The sequence below is a fragment of the Lissotriton helveticus genome, chromosome 3_1 (assembly GCF_964261635.1).
Source record: "Lissotriton helveticus chromosome 3_1, aLisHel1.1, whole genome shotgun sequence".
Classification (NCBI taxonomy): Eukaryota; Metazoa; Chordata; class Amphibia; order Caudata; family Salamandridae; genus Lissotriton; species Lissotriton helveticus.
Window position 1 is genome coordinate 278,946,509 of NC_136061.1, and position 25,960 is coordinate 278,972,468.

General features: G+C 48.6%; 1 protein-coding gene across 3 annotated transcripts in view; it reads left to right on the plus strand.

Moving 5' to 3' along the window:
* The window catches only part of BCAS3 (BCAS3 microtubule associated cell migration factor), a 4,343,716-nt gene that overhangs the window by 469,767 nt on the left and 3,847,989 nt on the right, over positions 1–25,960 (plus strand). For all 3 annotated transcript variants that reach the window (XM_078679810.1, XM_078679809.1, XM_078679811.1), the window contains exon 7: positions 1,712–1,784. In XM_078679810.1, the coding sequence (XP_078535936.1) occupies positions 1,712–1,784 (73 nt within the window). The remainder of the gene's footprint in view (positions 1–1,711; positions 1,785–25,960) is intronic.

Genomic DNA, 25,960 nt, shown 5'->3' on the forward strand with positions numbered 1-25,960 from the left:
TTACAGCAGTTGTGCTTCCCTCGTGGGTTCGGGTGGCGGTCTGCAGTTGCCGATTGCTCGGAAAGTCTCAAAAGTGTTGCCACTGATGCCTCTGTTCCTGCAGACACTTCACGGAAGGGTCCCTCCTGCGTGCTGAGGACAAAACACGCTTAAAATCACCAAAAACATCTTCTCATTACCGAAAGGATGGAAGGGACACAGCGTAGCAAGGTAGGCAGCTTTATTTACTGGTGTAGCATGACGCGTTTCGGTTGTAACAACTTCCTTTCTCAAATGCCCAGTGTTGAAAATACTGTTCGGACTGCTTGGGTGCTTTTAAACAGTCCAGCCGCTCCTTCTTTAGAAGTGTGCACACCTGACCCCCGTGTGTTCTCTCAACTCCACTGCAGCTTAGGTCGAAAAACTGCATTACCCACAATGCAGCACATATATGTATGTATATATATTGAGAATGGTCACATAAAGATGAGATGCTTCTATATGGTGTTTCAATGTGTAGACCTTTAGTTTCTACTTGATATAGTCACTATAGTACTTATGAAACCTATTTATATATTCAACCTGACCTGTTCCATGTTGTACTATTGAACTTTAAAATTACAGTTTGATCTCATCTTTGCAACACTTATTACTCACCTTTGCAGAGTTAATAGAAAGACTTATTCATTATTGCCATCTGTGTTTCGTTCCGCTTTCTGCCCCTTTGTCGATGCATTTAGAAGCAATAAATGCTTGCAGTGGGAGCTTTGTATGTAAGATATTCCTAAGCCTGCTTAAGAATATTGATAATTATTTACCTCGTTGAATTCTAAAATGTATTTTCTGTGTATTTTTCGCAGTTCTGTTGTTCTTAGGACCTAAACAATAAGAGTTTTAATAACAGCAAAACACACTTAAGGGACACATAACTGCCACCCATGGCAGTAGTATGTGTCAACTTGACTGTTGAGTGTCAGTGATAAAGTTGTTCTCAGGATAACGTTAATGGAATAGCACCTTTTTAGGATAATGGAATTCTGTACTCTGGATGGACCAGTTCCTCATACTTTAAAATTAAACCTGTTAGGAAGTAACAGATACACTGGGTACTCCAGTAGTTGGAGGAATGCATTATAACACATTAGGTGAGCATTTAAATTACACGGATTTAATGATTATTATTGTAATGAACACAAACAGCTTACATGAGTAACATGTTCAAATATACATTTCTCAACCTCCAGTCAGTAAAAATGTTAATACATACTTTCCTCTGTCTTCTTTTATCTCAGTTTTCTTTATTGAACAAAAATAATGTTCAAATTCCCTTTTTGGTCTCTTTTTCTTTGAAGTTCACATCATATGAAGATGCAACAAAGATCTCCCAGTAAGCTGGCCAACTGTACAAAAACCTGTGCTTGGCTAAAATGTATGTTAGATGGTTTAAATTTGTATCCCCAGTTTCTTGCATTAGTTGTGCAGTGTGTCAAATCGTAAGTACTATGGGCACTGCCATGCAGAACATCATTTATTCTTATTGGGGTTTAGCAGGCTGGAGTTTTGTCAAACTGTATTTACAGTGTTTTGTCGAATGGGTATTTCTGCAAGTAGGACTCTGCTTCTAACGAAGCTTGGTGCAGGAGTACCGATGGTGGTGAATGTAATATGTTTAACCCAATTTATGAATAATGTACATTTCATTATTTGTTTAATACTTTTCTTTTACCAACAGGACCCCAGAAGTGTGATAATTTTTCAGAGAAGAGACCACTTCTTGCTGTTTGTAAAAGCATGGGATCATCTGGGTAAGGCATTTTTAATGTACTACAATGTTTATTTTATTTGGTGTCTTTAGATGTTCTTATTATAATGGCATGAATGCAGCTTTTTTTCTCATTAATTTGTGTTTGTCTTGCGGATGAGGCCCAAACAATGTTTCTCTTAAACTGGATTCTCCTCAGTAGTCATAAGCCCTGAATAGTCCCGACCATGTTCCTCTGGAGCACTGTTAAAACATATATATGTATATTTTACTGTGTACTATAATATCCTACATATATGTTTGCAGCCTATGAAACGGCCAAAATGGCTAAATTTTATTTAACTTTTGTTTAAAAAAAGAAGCGAACTATATAAAATGAATTTACAGTTTCACCAGGTTCTGTATCATCTCCTATGCTTTCTTCTAGAATTTCCCATTACAACCTACTTCTGCTCCCACAAGGGTACAGAAGTACACGTTAGCCTTCTATACCACACGGGTCTAAAAACGAGACAAGCGCCAAATATTAGAGAAAATATAGAGAAAGATCATAATCTTCTCACTCTATATCAAGAAGAGCCAATACATGCCCTAGTAGGAGGACAACTACTTTGAGATCCTCCATCAGAGATTATATGTCTATTCTGACAAACACACATCCAGCTCAGATGTCACCTGTTGATGATCTTACCATGTTTAGTAATAAGAGTTGCAGCAAAGTTGAACATTGCAATGCCCACTGCTACTACATCCACCTCGGTCATCTGTTAAAAGATTACATCAGAAGACATCTCTTTCCTCTACTTCCTGGTCTTCTTGAACCTCCTATACAGTTATTTCTTGCATCAATAAGATTTGCATCATCTAGGCTCTTGAAGAAATACAGACCTCTTGATCCTCTGTTCCTTCGGTTAGATCTGCCATCGGATTTAGTAACTGTACCCGTAGCAAGTAAGTCACACAAAATATCTTTCTTCCGTACTGCTGGATAAGGAAAGTAAGAAGATAGATTCGCTTGGAAAAAAATATCTGGTGCTTCAACTTCAACTATGAATGCAGCCAGCTCTACTCATCTCTTGTGGAGGTATGATAAATATCGTTGGGACTTTCTCCAAAGATTTACTGACAGACCTCCGAAAGCGAACAACAAGACTTTCAAGAGGTCTTTATTGAGGTCATGCAGGTCTCAATCAATCAATCAATCAAGTTGTATTTATGGTGCTTGGCTTTCTATCCGAGGGGCTACCACGTGCTTGCTGCAGGTATCAGTTGAAGGGGGAGGTCTTGAGTTCCTTCCTGAAGTGGGTTACCGATTGTGCGGTGCGGAGGGTGTTCCAGGTTTTGACGGCGAGCTGAGAGAAGGAACATCCATGAGCAGCAGCGGGATATGCAAGGTTTCTGTGCGAGGGCGAGGTGTGCGGAGTGGAGGTTCCTAGGAGGTTGGTGGAAATGCAGGTGGTGGTTCATGTAGGCGGGTCCTTGGTCATGGAGGGCTGTGTAGGCGTGGGTCAGGAGCTTAAAAAGGCATCTCTTCTGGACCGGGAGCCGGTGGAGGTCCTTCAGGTGCTCGGTGATGTGGGTTCCCTGGAGCCAGTTGAGGTCCTTAAGGTGCCGGGTGATGTGGGTTATTTTCTCTCAAACAAAATAATCGGTGCAACAGCAGACACATCAGATGTAGCCGCTCATGGTTACTGCCATAGGATTTGTGCTAGAAGAAGCTCTTGGCTTAGGCTAACTGGTCTTAAGGCTGAAGTTTTACCTGACGGTGATGGACAGGTTGAGCAAACAAATGGCCAATCCTCCAAGTGCACTTACTCTGACAGATCGTCGGAGATGTATATTAGCAGAGATGACAGTGCATTCTTCGCTGTCGACATTCTGAAGGTCTGCCCGACTGTAAATGAGGCGGCATATCTTCAGTTTGGCAGAACACCCTTTACGCCAAATTATAAATCGGGCCCTCATTTTTAAAATAAAAAAAAGTTATACAAATAAAGATATAGAAGGGGAGATGTAAAATAATACTTTTTGAAATATTTTTTGTTTCTGACTGGCTCAAAAAGAAAGTGGTTGGCAGGATGTTCCCTATCAAAATCCTATATTACCTTCATTCAGGCCTATGCCTTTAGGGCATCCACAGAACAGTGCAAATGACGCAGGAGAAAAGGATTGTTTACAGTCACACCTCGTTGTTGCACTTACCATGAAAAGATATCAATGCAAAACAGTTGAAAGAGCGAACATCCAACAACTTTTTCGGATATTCTTGGTTTCAGCCTATCTAATGCATAGGATTTAGATCAAGTACCATTGGTGCATTTGTTAGAGTTTCAGCATCAGTGTGAAACAGTCAAGTTTTAGATTATAAGAAAATCCATCTACTGTGTCATTTTGAATTGAATTTGAAATTATATAGCGCTCGAATGCCCAGGGACATCTAGGCGCTAGGCCTCTTGTTTCTCCAGGGCATATCTTCTACACAGTATACACCATTTTTGTGATGTATGTAATTGCAATTGGAGTGCTATTACTCCAAATAGCATTTTCATAAGCATACAGCCTATTTATTAAATGCAGACATTCACCTTAAATAATTTGTTATATTTATATTAAATTTACATTTTATCCTATTATTCTTAGGTTTATCGATATTGATGAAATTCCAGAGTATGGCCATCCCCATCATGGAACTCGTAATTTTATTTAAATATATTTATTGGCATTAAATAAAGAAGCAAGCATCAGAATTTGGGCATAAACAACACATGCAGAAGGCCGTAGCTTAGAAGATAAATACATGAACGAAGGAGAATCAGTTTTTCAAACAAAGCAATCGGAAAATGGTGTTAGAAGTACAATAATATGGCATAATATCAGGCATTGTACATTTGTGATTTGCTTAAATCAGGATGTATTAAATCTAATCCGTAATCCAGCAAAGCTAAAAAGAAGTCACAAATGTTATGATTGTCACCAGTTGGATCTTACGTAGTTAGTGGATGTACCTCTAATCTGTGGACACATAGTCAAAATGCTTGACTCACGCCACAAACGCAGGATGACTGGATGTGGAGGATGAAAACGGGTGACTCAAACAGAATTACAATTAAGTTTAGTTTTCGTCACTAACCTGGCTTTTGTGGCCATTCAGCATTTCAATTCTGATGGATACTTGTAACTGTAGGTTCCACACCTTGTAAATGCACTTGAGCGCCAGAGTTAATTCAGAATTTATTTCTCCACTATTTCCCTCGTAAACTGGTAGATCGCATCGTGAAGCTCTGTGTCTGAACCATCCGGCTGTGAAATGATGCCAGGGTTACTATATAGCTGCCACCTTCGCATGTCAGTTCCCTTCTTTCTGTGTCTTGTGACGTGGATCCAAAGCTCGCATTCTTGCTTTGGACATGTTACAGAAATTGTTTTCTAAAATTTTGTGCAAGGGACATATCTTCCCCTAATACTAGAGAGTTTAAAATCCTCCAAGTATTGCTGTAAGCAGATTTCGGTGACTGACCCCACAAGGTCTGTCTCTTGTGTCAGGGCTTCTCAGATAACTCAAAATCGTGCAATACTTGCTCTTAAATATATTCTAAGATCTTACAGGACTACAAAGCCAAACACTGTGTCACAGAGCATCGTAAATAAGCATATGAAGCCCGGTCTATGTTAAAAGTCGAATATGCGTTCTTGGTCTCGAGGCCAATCTCAAGAGAGAGCCTCATCCCACTCTAAATCATCAGAATAGTCCAAATCCCAAAGAAATGCAGTTAAAACGTAGCTACCCCTCTTCTCACCACTCTCTTCAGGAGAAGTCAGACAGACATCACAACGCCTGTTCGGGGAAGACTTTGTTTTTCCATCCAGTCTGAGAATCCATCACCATAGATCAATGGGTACTAGCCATTATCCAACATGGTTATTGTCTAGAGCTCATTACTACATCACCAAACATCCCCCCTCTCACACTCACAGGGTAACACATGATCACCTAACACTTCTCAAGTAAGATGTGCCTAAAAAAATGAAAGTGTGTCCTCATGTAACGTAACTGGTGCTATGTAAAGCGCTCTGATACCTGATTCGGTTCGGGTCTAGTTCGCGCTATATAAAACTCAGCAAAAAAAAAAAAAAAAAAAAAAATGTGCAAGCATTTCTCCTCAAAGGGGCCAGAGAACCAGTCCCTCTACAACAACAGGACACAGAAGTGTATTTGCTATACTTTCTCATTCCAAAAAAGGACGGGTCCTTAGGACCAATCTTGGATCTCGGACCCCTCAATTACTACATCCTCTTAGAACATTGTCACATGGTCACTCTACAGTATGTCATACCCTTTTTACAACAGGACGACTTTATGGCCACACTGGACCTAAAGGGTGCTGACTTTCACACACACAAGCACCCTACTCATCGCAAATACCTCAGGTTTGTCTTAGCAGGAAAACACTACCAAGTCAAAGTTCTTCCATTTGGAGTCACTAACACACCTTGTGTTTCCAAAAAGTGCTTGGCAGTAGTGGCTATACACCTAAGATGACAAAGCGTTCATATTTTCCCATACCTAGATGGCAGGCTCATCAAAGCCAGCACCCATCAGCAATGTCAACAACGCTTTGTTGACAGTAGACCTACTCCAGATCTTGGAGTTCACCATCAATGTCCCCAAATCTCACCTTCAACTTCTTCAGATTCAACCATACTTGGGACAACACTCAGCACACAGTTGGGGGTTGGGGTTAGTTAATCTCAATCTCAGCTCAGGTATAACATTTTCAAACAATCCTACCTCAGTTCCAGCAAATAACACTCTCACAGTTTGGACTGTCATGCATCTACTGGGAATGATGCAGTCTTGCACTGCCATAGTTCCATACGCAAGACTACACATGTGCCCACTGCAACAGTGTCTCTCTCATCAGTGGTCTTAAGCACAGGTCATCTACAAGATCTGGTGTTGATACACCGCTGCACTTAACGCTCTCTCGAATTGTGGAATACCAACAATTTGTTGAAGGGGCAGGCTTTCTTGGACCCAGTGCCTCATATCATTCTAACTACATATGTATCAGAAATAGGCTGCGGTACGCAACTACAAGACCTAACAATACAAGGTATGTAGGATGCCAAACAACAGTCCCTTCACATCAACTGCTCGGAACTTCAGGCAGTCTTCCTAGCACTGAAAGCTTTCCTTCCTCATCTATCACACAAGGTTGTCCTAGTCCAGACAGACAATATTGCAGCCATGCACTACCTACAAAAACGAGGGACACAGTCATCTCAGCTGTCACACCTCGCTCAGACCATATGGAATTGAGCTCTTCACCATATCATTTTCGTCTTGGTGGAATATCAGCTGGAAGCAGACGACATTCTTTTTATTTTTTTTAACAGAATTTATTGCCATTTTACTTCTGTACGTTGTTATTGTCATGTTTTCAAAATACAAAAGTGTATTTCCGCATTATAGCTTTGTCATCTTTATTCTATTTTAACGTGGTTCAGTACCCTTCCCCCATCCCCCCTACACGGGTCGCTTAGTGGCAGCTTGTTGCCTCTAACAGTGTATGTGCACTTCCACTTTTTCGTCTGGTGTTCTTATTTGGGTTCGTCCGTTTCTTTCCTCTTCTATTTGGGCCACCGGCCCACCCTCCCTGTCGGTTGATGGTGAGCCTGTGTGGGTAGCTGCTGTTTCGTCCAAGTTTAGCACCATATGTCATCTACTAGCCTCCCCAAGCACTTGCAGTTTCCAGTGTTCCTATCCCCAGCCTTGCTTCCCTTAACAGTATTCTGCTTTCGGCGCCCGCCCACTTCTCCAGTTCTCTCTTCCAAGTCTCTGTTCTCGGTCCCCTAGTTGACTACCACTTCCTGGTGATTTCTCGCTTAGCTAATATATAAGCCAGGTCCTGGAATCTCCCGGTACCTTTCATCTTGGCCGTGTGCGGGAACCAGCTCAGTAAGCAGTGGCCTGGTGTGTGTGGTATCTCTTTATCTATAGCAGTTTCTACCGTGTTTATTACCTCCACCAGAAAGCCCGGAGGTCTGGACATTGCCAGAACATGTGCAGTACATACACCTTCCTTTCCCTGCATCTGAGACAGGTGGCCTCTTCTGCCTGGAAATATTGTTTGATTCGCACAGGTGTGTGGCACGCCCTGTGCAAAATATGATAGCTTATCAACTTAAGCCATGCATTCCTGGATATCTTAAGGGGTCTTTCCACAGTTACTTTCCAACTCTCTTTTGTGATCGGGACTCCCTGGTCCCGCTCCCACTGAAGCCGTAATCGCTCCATGGGTCTCTGGATGTCATTCTTCACCGCCCTTATATACAAGAGACCGTTAATTCTACCGGCCGACAGAGCCACGTATCTACAGCAGTCTAGCGCCCTTGGCTCCATGGATACGGTACCCCCTGTGCAGCAGGAAGTGGCCTTATGGAAGGTCAAATACCTCGCGGAAGTCCTCAAATGGAAGCATCTGGGAGTCCCGAAATAGGTCTCCTACTAGAGTCGCACCCGCTTCCCTCCAGTCCTCTAGCACCGCCCAGCTCCTCCCATGCAGTAGGTACCTGAGCATTTCCAGCGGTATGTCTGGGGAGTAGGGGATTCTACATCGTGCGCAATGCAACCATCTAGCCCAACACTGTGTCATTCTTTTAGTCTCCTCAGGGTCCCTGAGTGTCCGCTGCTTTAGTCTCAGTAGTATTCTCGCCAGGTCCAGGGTCTCTGTAGCAAATAGATATTTCGTCCCTCCCGAATTCCTACTGGCCGCCAGCCACCTCATAAGCCACTGAAGCTGTGCCACGTGGTAATATGCCTCAGGGTCAGGGACCGCGAATCCCCCGTAGCCGTGGAGCGCTGCATCGTGGTTAGAAGGGATATATAAGTAATTACTCTTGTGTTCAACCCCTAATTGGTATTGAACCCTTGAAGAATCAATACATAAATAAGGGTATTTTAAATGTACACATTCAATGAGTGAAAAGAAATTTTGTTACGAGTAGCGTTGACTGAAGCCTACTTAATTTTCTATCTATTCCTAAGTAACTCTACCATATAGGTAACCCACCAAGAGTAATATAGATCGAGCATGAAGATCCTTGGTCAAATGAGCCGCTATAAGATGTATTTAATACTAATGGAGGTATTGCGCAACATTTTATGTATGGAATTGACAATAGAAGAAACTAGAATATTGGCACATATCTACCACCTTTGTCTTCTCAATTTCACATATTACTCCAGAAGATATTAAGCTATCAGGACAAATTTGACGTCGTTATCCTGTACATTTATGTCTCACTTATTCGACCAGATGTATATCAAATGAGCAACCTTTTAGGTTGATTTCTGTACTAACTTAACATATATTTTATGATTATGTGTTTGGAATAATTCCTCATCGTATTCTGATTATTAATACATGGTTATTCTTCACAGTGAATATGCCAATAGGAAACCCTCTTGGGGGATTCCTTTAAGTCAAGATTCAGTTGGTCCTAACTGAATATTGGACTGTGTCAAAGTAAGCTACAGACATATGCCATCAATCATTGTTGTGTTTCTCTGGTGACATTCATCATAACCACATTGGATTTTTTCCAAACTAATTCTCACACGAATATGCGATTCATCTCTATCTTACCTATACCTTTGGGTTAAGGGTAAACAAATACGCTGTAGGCTCTACAATTTGGCCACTACTCTTTTCCTTCTGTGCACGGGATATCTCTCTTTTTTCTTTGAATGATTTTGTTATGGTGTATCCAACTTTTGTATATGTAATTTTATGCATTATGTTAATACAGGGGACTTTTTTTAAAACCAGCGACTTTACGTCCTGAAGATGATCTGACGGACATCTGTGCCATAACAGACCGAAACGTCGACTCTTTCATCAATTTCCCCAACATTTGTTGTATTTAAGTAACTGTTCTCTGTGTTTTCAGACCTGTTACTTGCCTGCTTATTTTGATTTGGAATAGATGTTGACATCCTCGACTTGTAGGTTGATTTGTACATCCTCTGTTAGGGTGTTTGGTTATATTTGAATGTACCCTTTCGAATTTCATTTACAGTCTATTTTGTACTTTTTTGAAAGAAAGATATTCTCGTGCTTTTGAAAATTTCTTTTCACTCATTAAATGTGTATGTCTTAAATAGCCTTATATATATATTGATTCTTCATGGGTTCAAGACCAATTAGGGGTTGAACACAAGAGTAATTACTTATATATCACATCAGAGTAAGAATCTTTGAACAAAATCCCTTGTAGGCATGTTTTTACTTATTATGAATTTATCTGCCCAAGCTTGTACTTATTACCAATATGTCTGCCCAAGCCTCCAAGGGTATATTGGGTTCCCCACTTCTCTGTATTGCATCGTGGTTAGGTCTACCTGCCTACAGCCTGTGCCCCATAAGAACGTTATTATTTGTGAGTTCAAGTCCCGAAAAGTCGCACTCTGGATCCATATCGGGAGGGCCCCAAAAATGTACAGCAAGTGTGTAAGAACCACCATTTTCAGCAGGGCCACCCTGCCCGCCACAGACAGTGGCAGGGAGCCCCAGAACTTCATAGAGGTGGCAGAGAGACTGTATCCCCCTACCCATATTGCCCTCTGCTAAATCCGTGGCTCTATGCTGCACACTCACCCCCAGATACTCTAAGTAGGTGGGCTACCATTACAGGCATCCCAGTCCATCCGGAGGAAGCCTGTCTGGTGTTGTGGGGAACAGTCTAGATTTTTGCCAGTTCACCCGTAGTCCTGATAGGCGACCAAACTCTTCTAGCATATTCTTGGTGCCTCACAGGTCCTCCTCTGCATCTCGGCGGAAGAGGAGTAGACCATCCGCAAATAGAGCAATATGATGACGGATCCCCCTTACCTGCAGCCCTATGTAGTCTTGCCCGAGCCAGGCACGACACGCCAATGGCTCCATGGCCAAGGCTAATAACATTGAGGATAGAGGGCATCTTGCCTTGTGCCTCTTTTCACCACTGACTCTGGGATATACCTTCCCGTGCGCTAGGGTCTGCATATACTACTGGCTCTAGGGTCTGCATATACTACTGTCACCCAGCCCACCAAGCCCTTGCCCAAACTCATCTGTTCCAATACTTTATACAGGTACTTCCATTCTAGGCTGTCAAATGCCTTTTCTGTATCCACCGAGAACACTGTGGCGTAATCTCCAGCGTCCAATATAGCTATTAGACGCCTCTTATTGCTGGAAGTATTCCTTTGTGGAATAAAGCCAGCCTGATCCAAGTGTACTAGCTTGGACATTTGCGGTAGCAACCTAGTCGCTTTTATCTTGCTCAATATTTTGAAGTCCATGTTCAGCTGGACAGAGCTGTTCGGTCATGAGCTGGCTTCCCCGGTTTAAGGACTGCGGTTATAAGCGCTTCTCTAGTGGTGTCGGGTAGTACCTTCAGTTCTCTAGCTGCCTCGTACAACTATACCAACCTAGGGGCTAGTCCAGTAGAATTCGGAAGGCAAACCGCTGTTCCCGGTATTTTGTTGCGCGCCATGTGTTTAATAGCTGCTTTCACCTCTTGCAGGATGATATCTTCCCCTAATTCCTTCGCCTGTTCCGGTTCTAATCGCGGCAGTCTCAGCCCCTCAAAATATTCCCTTGCTCATCTCTGCACTGTGGAGCTCTGTGATACAGTCGGGCATAATACTGGGCAAAGATGTCATTGATCCCTTCCTGTGTGTATTGCCCGTTCTCATCCTCGTCCACCATTTCCACTATTGCGGACCCCTTACTGTTTGGGTTAGCTAACCATGCCAGTAAGGAGCCTGACTTGTCTCTTTCTGCATGCGTGTGATCTAGATACTGTCTATAGTCAAAGCAGTGCAGTCGCTCAGTCTGCCGGCTTTCTAAAGTCCCTCCTGCTACTCTGGGTGTCCCAGGCACTGCCGCTCTTCATCTACAAGTTCCTTTTTAGCTGCCTGGACTTCCGATGTGGGTGCGCGTCCCCTGAAGTCTCTGCAATACAGTGGCCTCTTAGCACCACCTAAAAGGCATCCCACTCTGGCAAGGAAGAGGTTGCCATTCCAGTATTATCTTGGAAATATGGTGTAATCTTTTGCCGGACTCCTTCTCTAAAAACCTGATCTTCTAGCTCCTCTGGGCGCAGTCTCCAGGTAGGGATTACCGATTTTAGGGCTTGTCCATCTGAGCCCCATGAGGACGGAATTATGATTTGAGATCGTCCTGGCTAAATATTCCACCATGTGGATCTGTCCGTGTATATCTTGAGTGCATGGAAATGTGTCCAGTCGTGCTTGTACTTTGTGTTTTGCGGCAACGAAAGAGTAGTCCCTGTCCAGGGGGTGTAGGGTTCTCCAAGAATCCACTAGCCCCCACTGTCCCTGCCAGTCTCTGAACGCCCCTGCATTACATACTGTCGGGGAGTCTCGTGGCGGGTGAGATCTGTTGAGGCTTAAAGTCCCCGCCAATGACCACTGCCGAAGTCAAATATGGAGCTAGTTGTTGGGTTAGTCGGGCTAGAAAATGTACCTGGTCAACATTAGGGGAATATACATTTACTACACTCAGTGTACATCCTTCCAGCCTCCCTCGCACTACAATATATCTGCCTTCAGGGTCAACCAGCGTGTCTGCTAACTGGAAAGGTACTCTGGCTCTTATCCAGATCAGTACTCCCCATGCGTAGGCTAAATGTAAAATACCTGCCGTCGCCATCGGAGAGCCTGTCCTTCCTTGGCTGTGAGGTGTTTCCTGGAGGAGCGCTATTTGCACCCTTCTTCTATTAAGATAGGGAAATACCTTGTAGCACTTGGCCATGTTATGCAAACCCTGTATGTTCCAGGTTAAACACTTATATTTTATAGTGTCTGCCATGTGTAGCCTCCCCTTCCTCTTCTGCCCCGTGCTTCCTCGGATCTTCCCTACTGGTCTGCTGCATAGATTCATTTCTGCTGATGTGAACAAAAGAGGCGACTTGTGTTTCCCCAACGTTTAAACTAACAGAAAAAACACAACTTTCCCAACCCCCCTTCCCCTGGACAGACATTCAGTACTTTCCCATCCAAACTAACAGTTTGTGTCTGTGTAGGATTTGCTCACGAGGTGTGTAGTTGGGGCTGGTGGTGCCTCAGGTGCATATGCCCACCAGCGCACCACCTGTTTCATCTATAGCATCAAATTGTCTTTTTACGTTCCCCCTCCATGGTTCGATTTGCCTCTGCACCATACTATCCGGCTTTTACTCCTTGCATCTCTCCCTCACCCCCTACCTGCTCCATTAGATGATCTTGTCAGCCATTCTCTGTGTCACTTTGGGTATGTCACTGCTCAGGGTCTCAGAGGCATTCAAGTCCAGCTCCTAGCCGAGCCCGTTCCTGATCCACCGGCCTCTGAGCAAGCTTGTTCGGCCCTTTTCTGCTGATCGGCGCCACCGCATGCATTGCACTTCATCTCTCCATCTGCACCTCCTCCTGTGATGGCGCCAAAGGTGCCTTCTGCCTGTGCGGACGCGCGCAGGCAGAAGGCAAGCCTAAGCGTTTTGAATACCTTCAATTGTTCTACTTTTTAAAATAACTACGAGGAACCTTTCTTATTAAAACTGCATTTGCACTTTAGAGCATATCGCTCACCTGTGTGTCCTGTCACTAAACAGCACTGCCATGGGTTTTCACGCTTGTGTTGAGGGAGTACCCGGCTACTAAACTTCACCCACTTCCGGGCAGGCGACCAGAGGGGGTGGAGCATCACCATTATTTAGGGCTCATGACAGAATCTCCATGCAGCGGGCGCGCCAAAGGCTGCGCCCATCCGCGTCTGGCCGGGGCCAGGGGCCAGAACCCCTCCCCATTCCACGATAAATATATATTTTTTTTAAACAGAGTTTATTAATTTTGCAGAGAGAGAAAAAAGAACAATTAAGCCACAATGAAAGGCCGCCATTTCACAGATGGCTCATGCCGCCACAGGATAAAAGCAAGCATCCATTACTCATCCCTCCCCCCAAACACCCTTCCTCCAAACACCCTTTCCCCCCCCACCGCCCTTGCCCTCCCCCCCGCCAGTGTGCCCCATTTAGGTCGATCATAAGTATAGCAGCAAACTACCCATCCATACAGCCGTGCAGTCACCTAGAATCAGATGAGGCAACATGATAAGGCGCCTTCACAAGACAATCAGAGCCCTGTAGCCCCATCCAAAATCGCAAACGCAATCAAACCTGAAACGTCGCCGGGCGCCCCACCAATTCACCCACACCCCTCAGTCTCACTCAACGCACCCCCCGCCTGTTCGGCGCCGGCATTGCCCCCCCGACTAGTCCCGGTATTTTCCCCTCCATCCTCCTCCTCGGAGTCGGCAGATGGTGTCTGCAGCGCGGTCACCAGTGCCTCCCACGCTCTGGCTGTCTCTAACGCCTTCTCATTATTCGAGTGCCTAGCCAATTGCAGGCGAAGGGTTCCCTCGCTGCTCGCCCAGGTCAAGAAGCTCGTCCGCCATCTCTGATAGCGTGGGCCCGTCCCAGACTTCCAATGCATGGTGAGTTCCCGTTTTGCCATGATCAGCCCCAAGTCGTAGAATTTGCTAGTAACTTTGGTACGGGAGGTATGTGGAAACCAAAGCAGCGAACAGGTAGCCATCTCAGCCTCCAGTGCCCGCCCTGTCACATGATTCAGGCACGTCACCACTTCCTCCCAATAGGACCCCAATCCTGCACAGGTCCAGAACTTGTGTCGGAACTCGGCCCCATCTGCAGCGCATCTCGGGCACGTTGAGTGGGATACCCCAAAATACTCCAGAATATTGACCGGAGTCAGGTAAGCCCTATGAAGCGTGAAAAACTGTACCAACTGGAACCGGGCATTGCGCGTACCCTTCCAGGCTCGCCGCAATAGGTGGGGCCACGTTGCCTCCGGTATGGGTCTGCTGATGTCCGTCTCCCACTTACCTTTCAAGGTATCTAGTGGCGATAAGTGTTCAGTCGATAGGCGTCTGTAGAGGCAAGTGACGGCCTTAAAAGTGCCCGCCGCCATGGTGACATACTGGCAGCCCAGCGAGGTCGGAGGTTCCTGCAGCCCCATCTTCCAGCGGCGCTGCAGTCCCACCACCAACGCAGCATGCAATAAATAGTCTCCTCGTGGCAATCCAAACATGTCTTGTAGATCCTGAAAGGACAGCAACACGCCATCTCTATACAGATCTCCCACCATATGGAGGCCCAGCTCCTCCCAAACTGCCAACGCAGTCCAATTACCCCCGTGGGCGAGGGTCGTACACATGCCCAGCGGTATCTCCGGGGAATACGGGGAGGAACAACGGACTCGTTTCTGACTCCGATTCCAGTACAGGCGGAGAGTGCGCTCCTCAAGAGTGAGCTGGCTAAGTTCGATCTTTTGTTGGAGAACTATGAAAGACAAGACGTGACGGGGGATCACTCTGCCACAGGGTCCCTCAGGTCCCCGGAACTCCCGAGCCACTGCCAGTGTAAGCCACTGAAGCTGTGCTGCTAGGTAGTACCATTCAAAGTCGGGAACCGCCAGTCCCCCATCTGCCCGTGGACGCATCAGGGTGGTGAAGGCAACTCGCCGCCTACCCGTACCCCAGATGAAACCCGTAGTCATTGTCCGTAGTGTCTGGAAGACAGAGGTCGGAATCCACACAGGCAAGGTGCGAAAAAAGTAGAGCAAGCGCGGCAGTGCCACCATCTTTAAGAGTGCCACTCGGCCCGCAACCGACAGAGGGAGAGAGCTCCAAGAGGCCATACTGCCCCTCAGGCCCCCTATCGCCTTGTGCACGTTACCTTTCAAGAGGTCAGACTGTGTATGGTAAATACGGGTGCTCAGATAGGCAGCAGGGTTCCCACCTCAAGTCCTCCCCTGCCGAGGGCTGCCGCCCAATCGGGGTCAAAGGGAATAGGCAGGTCTTGTTCCAATTCACACATAGGCCCGATATTCGGCCAAACTGCTGGAGCAGCGCTCTGGCACCCCGTATTGCCTCGTCTTCTCCGGACAAGAACATCAGTAGATCGTCAGCTTATAGAGAAATGTAATGGGCCTCTCCACGTAACATCGATCGCGAGTGCAAACAATAGCGGGGATAACGAGCAGCCCTGCCGGGTGCCTCTCCCCACCTGACAACCCGCTGATATGGTCGGCCCCGTTTTGACCCTGGTGGAGGCTTAGTTGTACAGTAACGCTGTCCACTGTACAGACTGATCTCCCAAACCGAACTCACTCAAGACCTGAAACATATAGGGCCATTCCACGCTATCAAAGGCCTTCTCAATATCTACTGAAAGCACAGCAGCATTCGGAACATCCTGGCAACCCCCCTCCATAACTCGGAGCAATCGACGTATACACGTCGCCGTGTTCCTGGTAGGGATAAAGCCTGCCTGATCCGAGTGCACCAAGGTTGTCATGTGCTCTAAAAGCCGGGTCGCAAGGATTTTACTGAGTATTTTATAATCCACCGTGAGCATAGAGAGCGGGCGATACGCTGAGCGCAAACTGGCATCTCCGCCCTTCTTCAGCAGCGGTATAATAATCGCCTCTCTGGCAGATGCAGGTAGCCTTCCCAGTTCCCAGGCTTCCCTATAAACCAATAACAGTCTCGGGGCTAGGAGATCCACATATTTAGCGTAAAACTCCACCGGGAGACCATCAGCCCCCGGGGTCTTCCGCCGCGCCATGTGCTTGATCGTAGTCCGAATTTCACCCAGGGTAATGGCTTCCCCCAGCTTGTCCCCCTGAACTGAATCCAAACGTGGGAGCTGGGCCGCTAAAAGGAAGCCCTGGGTCTCCTCCGGCAGGTTCGGCATCGCGCTGCGGTATAGCGCAGTGTAGTAGCTAAAGAACTGATCATTGATCTCCGACTGCGAGTACACAAGGTCCCCAGTCGCCGTGCCCAAGGACAGGATCGGAGTGCCCCGAGGCTGCCGGATTCGCTAGCCATGCTAACAGAGAACCCACCTTGTCCCTTTCTACATGGGCCCTCACTAGGTACTCCCTGTAGTCGAGACAACGCAGGCGCTCCACCAGAGTGGCCACCGCTTCACGCGCCTCCAACACTGCCATCCGGCCCGCCGCATCAATGTGGCTTTCCCTTTCAGCGCGACGCAGCCGGTCCTCCTCCCGAGTGATATCCCGCAGCAACGTCTTGCAGGCTCTCGCCGTGGCCGAGATGCACACCCCTCTCATCACCACCTTAAACGCATCCCACTCATGGGTTCTACTAGACGCTGTACCTGCATTTTCAGTGAAATAATGTTCTATGCTATTGTTAACCTCAGCACTAAAAACAGGGTCTTCTAAGGCCGTGGGATTCAATTGCCACGTGAGAATCGCCTGGCGCCGCCACGTCCACCGCACCGCAACTAGGCAAGGGTTGTGATCCGATAGCGTCCGCGCCAGATACTCGCTGTGATAGACCATGCCCTGGGCTTCCGGTGAGCACAGGATACCATCTATTCGCACATGTAAGTCATGCGGCACGGAGTAGAACGAGTAGTCCCTATCTATTGGGTGATGGGCCCGCCACGCGTCCACCAGGCCCCATGTGCTCTGCCATTCCCGCCGCGCTTTCGCTATCCTATGCACCGGCGACTGGTCCAGTGGAGGATGGGAGCGATCCAAGCCCACATCAGCGACCAAATTGAAAACGCACCCCAAAAACACCGTTCCTGTCAGGAGGGTCGCCAGCTTTCCAGACAGGCGCGAGAAAAAGGTCGGCTGTTCCACATTCGGAGCATACACACTGCACAGTGCCACATCTCTTCCATCCATATGCCCCTGCACCGCTACAAACCTCCCCTCTGGGTCAATCACCGTGGTCAAAGGCTGGAAAGGCACACCCGCACGCACCCAGATCAGCGCGCCTCGTGCATACGCAGAATATGTAGTATAAAACAATTGGCCCCGCCATCTACGCTGCAGCGCCCGGCCTTCAGATTGAACAATGTGGGTCTCCTGTAGAAAAGCTACCTGGATCCCCCTGCGCACTAGATACGCATGCACCTTATATAGTTTCCTCATGGACTTCAGCCCTCGTACATAGTGAAGTACATCCAGGCACAACGTATCCCCCTCCCAAGATGGCACATTGGCAACACCCCAATACCCCAAACATCCCCAACCAACCCCCCTCCCTCCCTTCCCCAGAACAGGCTCTAAACCGCAGTTACCCATCCAAACTTGGTCCCAAAAGTGGGAACTCTCTGGCAACTACCAGAGTCTCACACCTAGCGTGAGTAGAGGGGTGTCTCTACACCTGAGCGGGATAGGTGGTAACAACACCCTACGTAATCAGCGCTCAGCCTCCAATATAGATCCCCTGGGTCCTCAGCGCCCCGCCCCAGAGGGACCCCCCAGCAGGCTCCGACAGCGGTCATCACCTCCTGGCACCAAAAAAACAGTAGGAATATGCACCCATCACAGGACAGTCTCCCCCGGCTCCCATCCCAACAGGGCAACCCAAAGTCAGACCAGCACCACCTTACTGTACACAAGCCGGGTAGATAGGAGTCACTCGTCCATGAGGCCATCAGCAGTTCCCGGCGTGACATGCGGCAGGGCCCGACTGTCCACATCAGAGCCCCTCAGTTGCTAGGTCCTCTGACCCCTGCTGGGAGCCCGATTCCACCACAGGATCTACGTCCACTGCCCCCGAAGTGGCGGAGACCGCCTGGAGGGCCGCCCGACGGTCAAGTTCCGTCTGTGAAAGTGATGGCGTTCGGTGGACGCCATGCGGCCTCTAGGCCACCGCCTCCTACGTGGCTTCGGGCTGGTCTTCGCCGTCCTCTCCATTTGCCTTCTCCGTCGCCTCGTCGCCATCCCTGCCAGCCCTATACGTTTCCAGCCAGCTCCAAGCATCCTCAGGTGAGTCGAAAAAGTGCGATTTGCCATCCACCAACAGTTTCAGCCTTGCCGGGAAAAGGAGAGAGTACTGAATGCCCTCCTCGCGAAGGGCCCTCTTGACCGCCAGGAAAGTGGAGCGACTGCGCTGGACTTCATAGGAATAGTCAGGATAAATGGACACTGATGCATTATCCACCCGGTAGGGGCCCAGTGCTCGCGCTTTCTGCAGTATAACATCCCGGTCCTTAAAATGCAACAGCCGCGCCACCACAGGCCGGGGAGGGTGGCCGACAGCAGGCGGGCGGGCTCCAGAGTGTAAAACTGCGACAGACCCTCAGGGGCCACCACCTCGCGCAGCCAGGTCTCCAGGTAGGCAACCATATCGTTCTCCTCGATTTTTTCAGGCAGGACGTTGTTCCGCCTGTTGCAGCCTTTAGCATCTTCCGCCCTCTTCTCCAGTTGCTGCACCCTGCGTCCGGCGCTTTGTGTGCTGGCTCCAAGGTCAGTTCCGTGGCCTTAACTCTGTCAGCCAGTTTGCCATGATCCGCCCTCAGCAGGCCTAGGCTCGCAGACACCTGCGTGATGTCGTGATGCAATGCCTCTCTCGTGGCTGTGATGGCTTGTAGGATCTGCTCCAGCTGTTGTTGTTGCAGCCCCGGTGCCTGCGCTCTAGCAGAATCCTGATCCTGGCCCACCGACATCTCCTCTACAGGATCGGGAGGTGGGTCCCCCTTTGGCGCCTTCGACTTCCCCATGGTCCCACAGGGCCCATGCACTCCTCGAGTGGCGGTCACACAGTGCCCACATATCCTTGGCAGCAGGAGAAGCACGGGGCCAGACCTCCGCTCCACACCAGGCCAGAGTCGCAAGCCTGCGCCAGCCACTTCACCACCAGGCCGCCCTTGGGACAGTTGAGTATTACAGGAGCGAGGCGTGTTCCCCCAACATCCGTCTCCCCTGATGGTGCCTCCGGGCCCAAAGTGTTAATTTACCGCTACTGTGGGGCGGCCGCCGTCGATCCACGCAGTCCCGTGGGGGTGTCACCAGCTCCTCAGGCGATCATAATCCGGGGCCATTCCGCCAATCCAGGCCCCTCCTGCATGGCCCCAGCCGGGCCGCGCCCCACGCCGCCGCCGCCGTCCAGCACCAGGCAGCGGGTCTATCACTCCCAGCGGGGTATCCCTCACAGAGCCCAGCGTGGGATCCCCGTTTGCAGATGACAGAGGGTCCGGGCACATCCGCGAGGAGTCACCGCCGCCGTTTACCACCAGGTCACCGAGCGGGCCGTCAGGCAACCAGGGCCCAGTCCCAGAGCCCCAATGGCAGGCAAAGCCGTAACTGGTGAGGAGCCTCCTGGTCAGGCTCTACCCACAACCACCATTCGGGGGCCCAGCACAATATCGGGCACAGGAGGTCCACCAATGAGGCAAGTGGGCAAACACTGGAAAGCACTCCCTCTCCGAGGTCACAGGGCCACAGTGGGGGGCCCCCACAGCCACCCGAGTCCGCCACCAATGAGGGCGACCCCCGCTGCGACAGACAGCAGCCCCGCTGTCCCTCCGCCGCCGGTCGCGGCAGGAGAAGTCCGATCCGGCCGCAAGATGGCTGCTCCCTGTCATGCCTCGAGACTCCCATACACTGTCCCTTTAAGAAAAGTGCTATTTAGAGCACCAGGAAACAAGGAGCGACGCTTCACGTTCTGGCGTCAAGCTCCCTTTGTTTTCCGCATCCGTCTGAATCCTGTTGCCTGACTTCCGTATTTCCTCTTGGATCTTCCTGTTTGGTTTGTGCTGTGCGTTATCGGCCCCCGCGCTCCTGAGCGGGCTTCGATTCTACGCTTACAGGCTGCAGCTATTTTCGATGCCTACAGGCGTTCAGTCTTGGGCGCCTGTTTCCCCCTTGCCCTTGAGTCTCGCCCGGCGGCCGGGTTTTGCTCCGCCATCTGGCTGGGCTCAGCCTTGCTCCCCCCCTAGTGTTGTTTGTTCACGTTACTCGGCGTGAACCTTCCTTTCCCCCCTGGCCCTTGAGTCTCGCCCGGCGGCCGGGTTTTGCTCCGCCATCCGGCTGGGCTCATCCTTTCATCTCTGTTCAAGTGTGCTTCATCAGACAGCCGGGCTTGTGCTCCGCTGTCCGGTGTAGGTTTTTTCTTTATCCCTCCTGTTTTCCCATTTAGACAGTTAGCTAGTGTCCTTTTCTTTCTATCCCCTTCCCATTAGCCTACAAACACCCTGGTATCGGTTTATTTCCCTTCCCTTGATTTGGTTACTGGATTCCCGCTCCCTGGCATTTGGAGTGATTCTTGCGTGGACCAGGGTGGGTGCATTTCTGCTACACTACAGGGAATCACGGTAAGAGCGCCTTTGCGCTACTTATACTTTTGTCACGATTGGCACACATATGATTTATATATTCCGTTTTGGTTTTCATAGATGGTCATAAACATCAGAAGAAGAAGTGGGTTGAAGGTTCTTTTCATGCCATACGTTAGTGAATGTTTCTTCAAAGCCGGTTACAAGACAGTTGAAGTAAGAAGGGGACAGATTAGACCATATTATTATTACCAGTATCTAGTTTACAAGTGCTCATTTACATATTGTGTCATCCCTAACACAGCTCCAGAAGATGTTCCTTATATAAGACTCCATATATTTAATTCAGCGACACGTTAAGATCCTGGGGTATGTGATATTTCTCATGTAAAGGTATCTTAGAGTATTCCAGATAAGGTGTTATAGCTAGAGTACTTACTCACCTTTCATTGCAGCCTACCTGTTATCCAGTTCCCTTCATTTGAAGCACCACGCATCCAATCCTGGAGATCACCATCGAACATTTTCCCCCCCAAAACTTTCCTTGTTTTGTCTCCCTGTTTTCCCCTGGCGTGTCTCTCGTACTCTAGTGCTTGATAGAGTCGGAAGGCCGTAGGGGAAGGCTGTGGAATATTCTTCGGATTCCTGACGCTCCTGTGGAACCAACCTGCATTCCTTACACTCCCCCTCCGTGCCGGCCTCCTAGGTACGCGAGGCCGGGGATGCTGTGCTGAGACCAGGCCTCATCAATATGGCCGAACGGCCGAGAACGGGCCCACGAAGTCTGCACTCCGGTGGCGGCAGCGGGCCCCGCCGGCAACCCCCGAGCAGCGCAGTTTAGGGAGCCCCTCCAGGACCCAGGCGCCGCCCCCCAGGTATTTTAGCAGGATAAATCCGGCGAGGCAGGCGCGGAACTCCGAGCTCAAGCAGCCATGCCCGTCGGTGGTCAAGCCACGCCCCCCCTTCCACGATAAATATTAGAACCTATAGCCCACATTCCCTTTATAACCTAAGAGGAAAGACAAGAGGCTATTGTCAACACTCTCTGAATGTTGCTGAAGAGCATTTCAACTGTCTTCACTGTGGGTTTAATCTTCGGCTGGCCACCGAGGTCCAGACCCCCCCAGGGAAACGCTCCATACTCAGGATGTTTTTGCTAAATTGTAGGTAATTTCCTAAGCAAGCCATTGAAATAGCCTTGTTATTGGAAGAACTAAAACTTGATGCCCTCTTACTGACCTGGCATAATAATGAATCCGAGCCAGTCCTCGCTCAAACACTCCCTCACGGCTACCTTATACAATGAGAGGACCGTAAGAATGGCAAGGGGGGGAGCTAGCAATTGTTTTTAAAGACCAGTGTAACTGTTGTATCACTGCAGGCCATGTACCGAACTGCAAGAGTCTATCTTTCTCCCCCACTACCACCTTCTCTGGGTTACTAATATATCGCCCACCCGGGGCTCAAGGACAATTCCTTAACACCCTTCTGCTAACCATAGCCAATCTATTCTGCTCGCTGTCTAACTTTACAGTATTGGGGGATCTGAATATTCACCTAGCTATTACCACTGACCATACCACTAATGAGCTGATTATGAACCTCTCTGCTCTCCAGCCAAAGCAGAAGTTATTTGCTCCTGCTCACATTAAGGGCCACTTACTTGATCCAGTTTTTAGCAATTGCACCGAACTCACAACAGGAACACCAGCCCTGCTCCCCTGGTCTGATCACTTCCTGATTTCCCTGTCCTGGGAAATCCCTGACCCCACCCTCCCCTCTAACTCAGCCTCCCGCCAGGAACGTAACTGGTCCAAGCTTCTCAGAGAACAATGGATCTCAGCCCTCAAAGCTACCAGACCTGACAGTGACCCTACCCCTAAATCAGCTAATGAGAAATGTAAGCACTGGATCCAGAACTCCCTAGATGACGTGCTCCCCAAGAGGCACACTTACAAAAAATGTAGAGCTAGAATGTCCCCTGGTACTCCCCAAAGTTACTTGAACTCAAACAACACTGCAAAAGTTTAGAGAGGAAGTGGAGACAGAATTATGCTGTCCCTAGTAAATCTGATTACAGGGAGGCAATAAGAACCTAAAAAACCAAATCAAAGCTTCCAAGCCGCCTTCTACCAGGAAAAAAATCAATGCAGCGTCTAACTCTCCTAAAGAAATCTTCCGTATTGCCAAAACCTTATCAAAACTGCGCCAAAAACAACCAAACTCAAACGATGCTCAGCCCAGCTGTAACAATCTAGCGGAGTTGTTTCACCAGAAAATACTAAAAATATACTTTACATTTTCTCCTAGCCAATCTGAACTAAATCTGGCCCCTACCATAAGCTCAGGATCTGGAACTCGAGCTTCTTTGGAACTCATTCCCCCCTTGGACCTAGCAACTTTGGACTCCCTTATGTACCGGGTCAAATCGGGCCCCCCATCAGACCCTGCGACCCCCCGGGCCCTGTCACCAGTCATAGCAAACATCCTACCGACAGTCCTCGACATGCTTAACGCTCCATTTCCTTTGGAGTGGTCCCACGGCTTGGAAATGTTCCACGGTAAAGGCTCTTTAAAAAAAGCCCAACCTTGGCTGAGTAAGATCTTCGAAAAGCACGTCAACACAGTACTGGTAGAGTTTCTAGAAACTAACATTCTACTCCATCTTTCACAGACCGGCTTCCGTCCCTAACACGGGACTGAAACCGCCCTCCTTGCAGTAACGGAGGAGGCAAGAAGGATCTTGGATCAAGGGGGTTCAGCGGCAGTCATCCTTCTTGACCTCAGTGCGCATTTGACACTGTAAATCACGACACGCTGATTCTTCGACTTGGGAACCTGGGGGATATCTGGCAATGCCAGCACCAGGATACAATCCTTCCTGGGTGAACGATCTTTGCAGGTCTTTGAAGGAGATGTTTTCTCCAAATGTATGCCCCTCAGCTGTGGTGTGCCTCAGGGCTCCCCCCTGAGCCCCACGCTGTTTAATGTACACATGAGTCCCCTGGCAGAAGTTGTCCGTCCATTAGGCATAAAAATCATTACCTACGCTGATGACACTCCGCTTGTGATGGCATTAAATCACCCCGAAAAGTCACCAAGCAACCTAGGAAGCTGCCTAGAGGAGGTTAGCCAAGTGGATGGAACACTCCTGCCTAAAGTTCAATGGAGACAAAACCAAGCTTATGCTTCTCGGAAACTCCCCCTGTTTTAACTCGGACCTACTGTGGCCGAAATGCCTTGCCCCTGCTCCAGTTCCCAAAGACCATATTAAAAGCCTTGGCATCTGTCTCGACCGCTCCCTTAATTTTAACCATCAAGTGGCAAAACTCCCAGCCACCTGTTTCGGCCTACTGAGGATGCTACGCAAAATACTCCCCCTTCTCCCATTTCATACAAAACAAATCATGGTCCAAGGCCTTATTCTATCCCGCCTGGATTACGGGAACGCCCTGTACCTAGGGGCCCCCCAATCCACCACACACAAGCTCCAGATTATTCAAAACTGCGAAGCTCTCACGCTCATTCAGACCCCTCATCGACAATCCACAGCCCCTGCACTGAGGAGCCTTCACTGGCTGCCGATCAGGGAGATAATCCAATTCAAAGCCATGTGCATTGCACACAAGGCCTTCTGGAGGAATGGTCCTGCAATCAGCAGGCCTATGATAGCACCCTACCACCCTAATAGACACCTCAGCTCAGCATCCTCGTCCCTTGCCATACTCCCGAGAATAAAGAGAGCAAAATGCGGCAGACGTTCCTTTTCCTACAACTCCGCCAAGCTATGGAATGCACTTCATCCACGCCTACGGTCAGAGTCTAATCTCCTCTCCTTTCGCTAACTCCTAAAAACTCTGCTTTTTAACAATTATGTCTAATCCACTTAGTCCTCTCCCTCTGTCCGCATACGTCTTAAGCGCTGGGATGCCTCAGGGTAGTTATCGCGCTATATAAATGTTTTTTTTCATTTAAAAAAAAAAAAATTCCAAAGTGTCCCCTTTGTGCTCTCTGCTATGGGACCGTATACTGTGGCCTGAGCGTCGTCTCTGGTCCCTTGGTGGGGATACTCCCAGATGGTGTTCAAGCCAGTAGCGTGCCTCCTGCGGGGAACCAAAAAACTAAATTCCATCGGGTGAGGACACTCGTAGCTTGACCTGGTATTGCATTGCGTATTTTTAGTTGAGTTGTTGGAGTTTCTGCTTGATACTCTGAAAGGAGCTCCTTTGTTGCTGCACCTCCCTAGAGAAGTTTGGTAATATTCCGACCACCACATTGTTGACTCTGATATACCCTTGTCTCTGGACTTGGGCCAGTATATGGTCTCTATCCTGGTAGTGCAGTAGCCTCGCATTCACAGGTCTTGGAGGGGCTTCTGGGGCAGGCGGTCGTGCTAGTACTCGGTGGGCCCTCTCCAGGGTGTAGAACGATGAGAGATACTCTCGTTCCACTGTTGTGCGGAGCCATTCCTCTAGGTAGCCCATATTGCTTGCGCCTTCCACTTTCTTGGGCAGGCCGATAACTCTCATGTTATTTCTGCGCGATCGGTTTTCGGCATCTTCAGCACGGACTTCCAGTACTCGCACATTCAACTCCAGCATGTTCAGTTGGCCCTTCATCTCTGTCAATACAGGGGTGTACTCAAAGATTTGGTACTCATTTACTGTAACTGTCACCGCTAGGCTCCTATGGTCATCCCTCGGTATGCCCTGATCCAATCCTATGATATCAATTTTCGCCTCTAGCCTTTCGCTAGAGGTATTTATTGCCTGTACAATGTCCTGTAGGGTCAGATTCCCTGTGGCATCTGTTGGCAGGTCTGTACCTCGCTCTCTTCTGGCAGGCTTTCAGCCTATTCTTCCTCCCGATCTCTCCTCTTGGTCTGCTTCCCCATTATTGTTCTGGAGTCTTCTTTCAGCCCTGCACGTCCTCCTGGTTCCGTCGCCCTTGATTAGAGGTAGATTTCCCGATCTCGAGCTCTGGGGTGCTCTTCAGCTCCTTAGGTGTGGCTCCTTAATCTTCGAGTTGGGCCATTTTGTGCCTCAGCCACCTTGT